The sequence below is a fragment of the Drosophila mauritiana genome, chromosome 3L (assembly GCF_004382145.1).
Source record: "Drosophila mauritiana strain mau12 chromosome 3L, ASM438214v1, whole genome shotgun sequence".
Taxonomy (NCBI): Eukaryota; Metazoa; Arthropoda; class Insecta; order Diptera; family Drosophilidae; genus Drosophila; species Drosophila mauritiana.
Window position 1 is genome coordinate 8,182,052 of NC_046669.1, and position 9,737 is coordinate 8,191,788.

Below are 9,737 nucleotides of genomic sequence, written 5' to 3' on the forward strand. Positions count from 1 at the left end.
ATTCACTAAAACGAGAAATCAATGCAAGAGCGTTAAATCGCAAGATTATTCGACATAACCTAAAAAGGCATACAAAGTTTACAAGTATTTAAGCGCAAGGATCGTGAGTTTTAAGCCGAAAACCGAAATTCCCAGCATATAGAGAGCCCAACAACCGAAAAGCAAGTCAATGAATAGAACCGAGAAGTTTGTCCAAATGGGGCAGCAGTTGAGTAACGATGATACCATACCATAGTCACGTCATGTAACCGAACAAATCTAAGCAGATATAAATTATTCTTATAAATAAAAGCGAAAAATAAAACCAAAACCGAATGTTTCATTGGGAATATAATTGCACAGGGGATGCTTTGAAACACCAACTCAAAAGCATAGTTTTCAAATAGTATATTTTATTATTACGTTTCACTCTCAGACTCCAGCAGTAGATGATAACATAAATACACAGAGGGGGGCTTTTAGTTTATTGAAATATGTATTTATTATTTATTATGTTGTTGTTCTTGTTGTTGTATTATTTGACTTATATAGTTTGCGATTTTTTTTCGTATTCAAGCACATATGTATGTATGTATTTTTCTTGTATATTTTTTGTATCATTTTTTTTTGATGTTTTTGTTACATTTTTGCAGTTTTTACGATTTTTTTGTTGTGTGTTTTTACTTGAAATGTCTTCATGTTGGTTTTGTCGCTTTTCTCGCAATAAGGATCCTTGTTACTGTGCTGTTCATTTCTTGCGTTGCATGAATGACTCTAAACGCTCAGCTGCCGGCCACTCGGAAAATCTTTTTGGGGCTTCAATGGCGAAGGCGATGGCGTTTGGCATGTCTGTCGATTATCCCATTATCATCCCATCAACCTCGATTAGCCCACCCGCCCTGCAGGATATTTGTGTCCCGCATATATCGTTATATGTACGACGATGTATAATCCTTATACAATATTAAAGTTACTATGTTTTCATGCTCTTTGTTCTGGTTTTTCTGGTTTTTTGTTTGTCTGTGAGTGTCAGTGTTGCTGCTTAGTGTAAGTTCTGTTTTTTTGTGTTTGCTCTGTTGTAGTTGTATATAACATGGCTATAATAGGACGTACTGATCCCAAATTTGTTGTTAGCTTGTTAAGTGTTTTTTTTTCATCTTTTTGTTACATTTAGTTTTTGTTTCTTTAGTAATTGAAATTCATAATTTTCACAATATTTGCTCTTTGTTACCGACACACGACACGCTCATAAAGTTTTTTGTTTTGTTTTATTTTTTTGTAGCTTTTTTTTTCTTCGTATATGTAGATTTTTTAAAAATTATTTTTATAATCTTCATTAAATGGTTTCAACAGATTTGGCGCAGCAAATTAAATTTGCTCTTCATCGTTACACAAAACTTTTCGTAATTTCCATCTCTCCTGGATAATTTTTTGTGAGTTTTCGTAATGCGATTTGTTGTTGCTTTAAATAAATATTTGCGTTGTAGCATGCTATGTTTTTTTGTATAATATGTTTGCTATGTAATAAGTTAATGCAACTGTCTGAATGCAACTAAAGAATTGGCAAAACCACTTGACGTGTTTATACAAGCGAAGATCAAATCATGGGAAATAATAACATTAATATTAGGTATGTTTACGTTAATGAATATGTAAAATATATATGTACTTGTAGATATAAATACTTTCTCCATGCTTCACTCCATTGATTGATTTCTTTGTTTGCCGTCGCTGCTGCGACCGTTGTCCTACATAACTTGCAGTCGTAGTACAACAATTGTTCAATAAATATAAATCGTTAACAGTAAGATTGAAAGCGGTGAAAGAACATTTTTCGAGAAGTACCAAAGAATACGAGTAGATCAAGATACAGTAGAAGCAGGAACTATGCCAGCCATAGATAAATGTTAATAGAGTGTTGCATTTATACGAATTCTAACGCAATTATGCAAGGAGTTCGTTGCCAGAAGAATTCTAGAATAAATACTTCATAGATTATAATGTTCCTTGTTTTCTCTCTCGCTCATCACTTATGCCATTGGTTTTTTAATTAGTTTAAATTGAAGCAAACTAGTAGAAAATAGTATACGTATACACACGTTTTGGTTTCATCTCTCAGACACTTGGATTTCAATTTCGTTTTGCTTCAACCTGGCCACAACTCAGATCACCGTTGCGCCGAGTTGAAAGCAAAGCGTTACAATGGTGGAGGGGTTAGTTGGTAATATTACAAATAAGTTTCGATTTCAGACACGAAGAGCTCTCTTGTTTGAGTTGCCGTTAAGTATTGTAGTTTCGTAAATATTAAATGTATGCCATTGCTATCCATTATTATGAATTACAATCGTTTCCAATAGTGTTTGCTTGGTTCTAGGGATTATATTCGTTATAAATGTTTCTGTATGTATGGTAGGGGCGACCAGTTCACGTTGCTGTTAGTTTGTTGATTGGTGGTAGCCTGCTCGGTTATGGCTTGCGTACAAGAATATATATAGCTGTAGGTAATTGTCTTTGATGTGCATCTAATATCCTGGCTTGCTTATACAACTTCTTCAGCAATCTACTCCACCAAGTTGCCTGCAACGTTCAATTTCGTTTGGTTAAAATAATCTATTATACAATGTACTATGCACCGTCTCACCTGGAATGCGTGGATGACGCGCTAGAACGGAAAAGCCCTTGCCCTGCGGTCCCTTGGGTGCGCGAATGAGGATCAGGCGCGGCACAGTGTCATCGCCGTTGAGCTTAAGGCGCGAGATCAGACGATCCGGACGATCGTTTATTTTCAGAACATTGCATGCCGACGACTTTCCATTGCGCTGATGAATTTAATAAATAATACTGATCAATATGCATTCAATGCAAGTAGTAGCAGTCAACTCACCTGATTGGTGACCACGGAGAACTCCACAGTATCGCCTGGATGTAAAGCGACAGTATTGCCCTGCACCTCAGACATGTGGAAGAACAGTTTTTTGCCGTCCTCCACCTCAAAGTTGAGAAAACCAAACTGACCCTTGATGGAGTCCACAGTGGCACGCTTCTTCTGCCTTACGGCATTCACGCATGCTGCTCGACCGCTCTCATCGATGCGAAAGCTAACGAGATCGCCCTTCTGGAGCAGATCCCTCTTGTTCACCAGACTAGTGATCCCGAATTCGTGTTGCGAAATGACAGTGGTACGTAGCTCATCGAGGATTTCAATGAGACCGGCATATTCCTGCTGGTCGGGATTGATGCAACGCAGTGGACGTGCTACCACGCCATTGTGTGTGGTTTCCAGCACAGCCGGCTGGGGAATAGAGTTCTTTGGCAGCATGCGGACATTTTCCGCCGGCAGGCAGTTTCCAGAAACGGATGTATTCCCATTTCGAGCGAGAGTGTACTCCACCTCCTGACCCAGCTCCAACCAATTGGGATTGCCCATATAGTTGCTAAAGTGAAAGAAGACCTCCTCGTCGTGGGACAAAGTCTCAATGAATCCAAAGTTCTCCTTCATAACGGCTATGAAGCCACGGTACACCTGACCGGCATCGGATCCGGCATGGTTGTTGTTCTCCATCTTGAACTCATCCAGATGACCCGGATTATTGCTGCCCACGCTGCTGGTACTGCCGCCAGGGCTGCCGTGCATGACATAGCCATTCTGTAGCGAAGCATTCGAGCTGCTGCTACTGATTCCATTCGACAATCCTCCCAGCTGGTCATTTTGGTTGATATTTGCCCCAGCACTCGACTGATTAAGATGCAACTGCTGTTGCTGCTGTTGTTGCTGTTGATGCAGCGATACTTGCTGTACGTTGACGGCTATACACTCCTTGTTACGTTTGACCTGTTGGTTTAAACCACATTAAACTATGATTCTCGAATGTTTTATTTGTGAACTTACCATGTAAATATCGAAGCGCACACGCTCCCCAATCCTTGGTGGTTTTTCGCAGTCTTTAAGAAAATACATTATAGTCTTTTTAACATCGGCATGTTCATAGGTAATCACACCGCCCTCGACGCGATCTTGAGATTTAATTGGGCTCTTGGGCGCCTCGCGAGTTACGCATCCTGTTCAAACATTTCACGAATTAGTAGGGCTACAATTAGGAATAGTACTAGAGAAACCTACCTTCTATGTTGCTGGCCACTAGAGTTTCAAATTGCACTGAGTTGGGCGGCAAGTGTTTAATGCGTATGGCCTGCAAACGCGAGTTATTATAGGCCAATCCAGGCTCCTGAATGACAGTGAATTCTACCTCATCGTTGATATCGATTTCGCGGCTCTATATAAAAAAAAAGTAAATGATAAATGATACTGGCTCCCATATAACCATAAATAATTATCTTACCGTATCTAAAACTTCAGTAAAGTGGAAAAATAAACGAGCCTGACGCTCTACGCAGCGCAAGAATCCGAAGCCCTCCTTGAGAGAGGCGATGGTGCCCTGCTCCCGCTTCTCGCCGGAAACCTTGAATGTCTCGTCCAACAGGGCAATCGATGTGGCCCGCTGCAATTGATCACGCCGATCCGTGGCAAGGAGGAACTGCACCCAATCGCCGTGGCGCAGGGTGAAGTCACCCTTTTGATCCTTGTCCCCGAATGGAACCTCCACCTCGGAGTAATCCAAGGCCCTATAACGAATACGGCCCGGCAAGGGATCATTGTTCTGGCGCACCGGGTTGTTGCGATCAAGCGACTTAAGCACCTGGCCCTTATACACCGTGCTGTCCACGTCCTCAAAGATCACTGATCCCGGAGCTAGGCGCGTGATGTTGCACGCAAATTCACGGCCCTGCGGAGGCACAGATGCAGACTGCATTTTTGATTGAAGCAGATTGGGATTGGTCGGATCGCCACTGCCACTTACGCTCCGCGTCTGAATGGTGAACTCAACATCGTCACCGGGACGCAGCTCAACATTGCCCTCAGCCTCTGAGAAGTGGAAGAAAATCTCCTTGACCACATCGGCACGTTCTATAAAGCCAAACGATTCCTTCATCGAGCAGACAACCCCACGATACTTAACCGGCTGGGCCGGATTTTCCAGGCGAATATGGCAGGCGCCTAGATTACCTCTGCAATGGAAAAGGTTCGTTAGTTAACCACGAGTTTAAAATGGTTCAAAATCAATGCTTACCTTTGGTTCGTTGCGATTTGAAAGCTGACCTTGTCGCCAGCGCGCAAGTTGACATTACCTTCCACATCGTCTTTGGTATAGGGTAAAAAGAAGCATTCGCCTCGGTTCTCATAGCTTATGCGACCTGTGGTCTCGCTGGAGTTGAGCACATTGTTGGCGCTATCTGTGCGCAGCTCGGTGGTCACCGTGCCGGTGACCCGCTCCTCGGAGAGAACAACCTCTGGGGCTATTTTTGATACTTGACTAGCTATCGGCTTGCCGGTGCGGCGATCATAGGTCATCTCAAACTCCACGGGATCTCCGATTTTCAAATGATCAATATTACCGCTGAATTGCGAGAAGTGAAAGAAAAGACGCGCCTGCCGCTCACAGCACTGAATGAATCCATACGAATGCTATAATTAAGATGAAAATAAATAAAGTAAAATTAGATATTGTGGTCACGCGAAAGTTTCACTTTTCTACTCACCAACAACTTTTCAATGATGCCAGTTTCCCGGGTGGTTTGGCTGGGATCTGCAGCTGCCGCCGATGAATTGCTCGACTGGGAGCCAAAGATCGAGGAGCCACTGCCGGCTCCGTTGGTCAGAACGCTGTTAGACTGGAATACTCCGATTTGAGGAGGATTCTGGATGACATCGTTAACCTCGTTGGCATCGAACATTCCAATGGTTGGATGCTGTTGTTGTTGCTGCTGATGTTGCTGTTGTTGCTGCTGTTGGTGTTGCTGCTGCTGATGTTGTTGTTGTTGCTGCTGCTGCTGCATGTGTTGCTGCTGATGTTGATGGTGATGCATATTCTGCTGATGTTGTTGCTGCTGCTGCTGCTGTTGTTGTTGTTGTTGATGCTGCTGCTGCTGCTGCTGGGACGACGGGCCCTGACCCTGCGGCTGCAGTCCCAACGTAATAGAGTCAAGTGTAAATGTTCCAATGGTCGGAAACGTTGTTGGGATTCCCAGGTTGCGAACGGCATTCATGTTGAAATAACTATCGCATGGCAAGTTGTCATAGATTTCTGCAGCATTGCAGGGGAAATAAAATCAAACATTATAAGGACGAAATAACAACGTGCCAAATAGTTTAACCCCTTTAAATGTTTTTAGTAAGGCAAGTACTTATATATATAAACTAGATTAATAAGAGACCCAATTTCGGACTTACCTTCGCCGATACGGTACACCTTCGATTGGGTATTCATGTTTGATTGATTGGATATTAACAAACAAAGAAAATGCTGATAAGGACTAGCAAATTGGAGACTGGTTCTTGGCGATGGTGATTGCGATGTAAGAGGTGTTATCGGATGGTCAGTGGTTTAATCCGATCTACCAATAATGGATGCGAATGACGAGAATTATTGGAACGAGAGTTAAAGTTGAAGAAAGCGCGAAAAATGACCGAAAACAGATTTCGTGATATCACTTCTGTTAAATTTTGTTTTTATGTTTTTTGTTCTTTTTTTATATTTTTCGTGTAGTTTTATATCAAAGAGAAAAAACTAAGCAATAAATACGTATTTGTTTTTTATTTGTTGTTTGTTTTGTTTTTTGTGTATATATATTTTGGCTAAACACTGGCACAAGAGGCACTGAAATTCCTTGTCTTCGAAGTTAATAAAAATTTTTGTCTTTTCTTGAGGGCATGCCCCGCAAAAAATGTGGTTGTTTTACTTAGCTTTCCTTTGCTGTTGTTGGTTTGTTTGTTTGTTGTTTTTTTGTGTTCCTTGTTGTTTTGTGTTTTTATATTTCTTGTAAAAAATGCCGACAAATATTGTAACGTTGTTGGTTGGTTTTGGTAGTTTGAAGTTCCTTCCTGGGTCTGTTGTAGGTTGTTTTTCTTTCTAAAGTTGTTGTTCTTGAAATATTTGTTTTGCTTGTTTTGTGTATTCAAAATATTGTGGTTTTACGATGAAAATGCACACCAGCTGCTGCCGTTGGTGTTTTTTGTTTTTGTTCGAGTTTTGAATTATTATTGAATTATTGCATTTTGTTTGAAATGAATTTGGTTGATTTTTTTTTTTATTTTTACTTTAGTTTTACTAGAAAAATACACTGGGAATACTTTTTACTTTTGGGTTAGATTAGCTTTGTTTGATATTTGAATATTTTGTGTGTTTTGCTTGATTATATTGTTTTCTATTTAGTATACATATATATAATATATATTTTGTAGGCAATCGTTGTGGTTTATAGGAAGTAGTAGTGATTTTTTATTTACTTTCGAATACCTCTAGTACAACGATGATTTTTTGGGGACGAGGTTTAAATCTCCTTCTTCCTCTTCTCGGGACTTCCGTTTCCGGTTCCTCGCTCTCTCTCTTTCTTTCTGTGTCGATTTCCTATTTTGTTTCGCTGTACGTTGCTATTACTTTTCGGTTGCACGATTTGTATAATTTGTTTTTCTTTTTTGTTGTTTTTGTTGCTGTTTTATTGCTGTTTCATTTACTATTCACTAAGCAAAAATTATGAGTTTTAATGTTTTTTTGTTTTTATATATGTATATAATAGATATAGGACACCCGTTATGTAAAGTTATCCTCGCTCATTTACTATGTTGAACTTTAAGTCTACGATTTATTTTGTTTTGTTTAAATATATATTTTTTTTGAATGCGTTTTGAAGTCTTTTCATAACCTAGGGTTTTTATTTTTTGCTTTGTGTTGGTTGGTTTTGTTGTTTATTCACTTATTCCATTGTTTTGTTTTTGCTTTCTCGGTTGACGCTCACTAGATTTAAGCTTAGTTTAATAGTTTATATAATATAATATATAATATACTATAGTATATATGTATCGAAGTCCTTTAAGATATCACGAATTTGTTTCAATGTTTTTTATCTTTTCATTTGCATTTGCTCTTAAGTGTAAAGTTGTTGTTGGTTTAAGATGTTTTTCTGCATTCTGCTTCCTCTTTCGCTCCTTCTTCTTCTTCGCCTACTGTTAAAAATTACGGGGTTTTCCTTTCATTTAATTAGAGATTTTTTTGTGGTTTTTCTTTGCGTTTTTTTCCGTTTTTGTTTTTTTAAATTTATAAATTTACAGTAATTATCACAGAGTTGTTAAATCTTTCTTTGAATTTGTTTTGTTTTTCTTTTCTCCGTTTTACTTCCGTTTGTTGCAGTTGCTTTTGCTGTTTTAGACTTTTAACATTTCTCACTAGGTACACTTATAAAAAAATCTGAATTGAAAACTAGTAAAAAACAATGCTTTATTGGAAAAAATAAAAACTGTTTTTTTGGCACAAGGCCGCAGTTTTGAATTTGTTATGGGTTCTCTATGTATATTTGCTTAATCCGTTTTTTTTTATTTTCACTAATTAAAATTAAAGTTTTAATTAAAGTTATTGGCTAAGTTCAATTGCTGGTGTTGTTGTTGTAGGTCTGTGTAAAACGTGACTTAAAATTTATAGAATTCTTGTAGATTTTTGGTTTTAAATGTTTTCTTTATTGTTACCGTTATTTTTTTTAGTATATATTTTTTATTCACACTTTTTTTTGCGGCACAATTGTTGCTTGATCGGTTTTATTCAGCTCTCCTTGCTTCTTCCTACGTTTATCGCTATGTCTCTCACTTCCCTTTCGCCCTTGTGGGCGTTTATCAGTTGCCTTTGGACTTAAATTCTAGCAGTGTTTGTTTTTATGTTTAGTTAAATAATTTAGATTGATGTTGCGTTTTAAATTAAATCGTTTTTAATATGTTTAAATTATTTGTTGTTGATTTACTCCCGGTTATTTTGTACTTTAAAACATTAATTCAGTTGTTTGTTGGTTGTTGTTTGTTTGTTGTTGTTGCTGCTTTTGTAGCTCGGTTGTTGATGTCTTAATTTAAATTAATTAGCAAATTGAATTCACTCTGACTTAACAACAAAAAATTCGTAATTAAATTAAAGCTTTTCAGGAAAAATAATGAGGAATTTGGGATTTATTTAGCGTTTTTCCAAGTGTGGTTTTTGCAGTTTAGCTTGAATTGTTTTTGTTTTATTCGAGAGTCCGAACGCCGCAGCGCCGTTTCCTTTGACTTCACGTTAGTTTCGTTTCCCGTTGCTTTTTTGTTTTCAGTGCTTTTGCCGTTTTCTTGTTAAACTCCGCTTTACTTGCTCCTTCGTGGTTTGCCTTTTATTTTGTTTTAGCTTTTCTTTTTGTTTATTTATTTGTTGGTGCTTTTGAGTATTGACGAGTTAATTTCACAGCGTTTCAATTTGTTTGGTTTGTTGTTGGTTTTGTTGTTGTTTTATTTGAAAGTCTTCGTTTCAAGCTTGGCTTGTTTTTTTTATGTTGTTTGTTGTTTTGTTTTCTTTTTTATTTGCGCAGTCGCTTTATCTCCCTCTCTCTGTCTGTCTCGCTCACACCGACGGGCGGCGTAAAAATTCTCGTTTTTTCTGTTTTGTGTGGTTTTCTTTGCAAAGCAAACGAAACAAAAACAAAGAGTCCAAAAAACGTAAAAAGTTTTTGCTTTGACTTTTCCTTTTTGAGCTATGTTGTTGTTTTTTATTTCTGCTGTAACTTTCAATTATTTGCGTTTTATATTTGTATGTATTATTTTTTGATTCGTTTTCGATGGTGATTTTATTTTTATATTTTTTTCATATTTGTTGTTGTTTTTTTTATATATTATTATTATTTTTTCAGATTAT

General features: G+C 38.1%; 1 protein-coding gene across 1 annotated transcript; it reads right to left on the bottom strand.

The window, feature by feature from the left end:
* Nucleotides 1-599: 599 nt before the first annotated feature.
* Nucleotides 600-9,622, bottom strand: LOC117141224 (cold shock domain-containing protein E1). Its single transcript, XM_033304583.1, has 9 exons — nt 6,269-9,622; nt 5,578-6,122; nt 5,109-5,503; nt 4,320-5,046; nt 4,100-4,253; nt 3,869-4,038; nt 2,864-3,811; nt 2,621-2,798; nt 600-2,556 (listed from the first exon to the last, which is right to left on the bottom strand). Exons 1-9 carry the CDS (start codon nt 6,303-6,305, stop codon nt 2,540-2,542), a joined length of 3,171 nt encoding a protein of 1,056 aa, XP_033160474.1. The 5' UTR covers nt 6,306-9,622; the 3' UTR covers nt 600-2,539.
* Nucleotides 9,623-9,737: the final 115 nt, after the last annotated feature.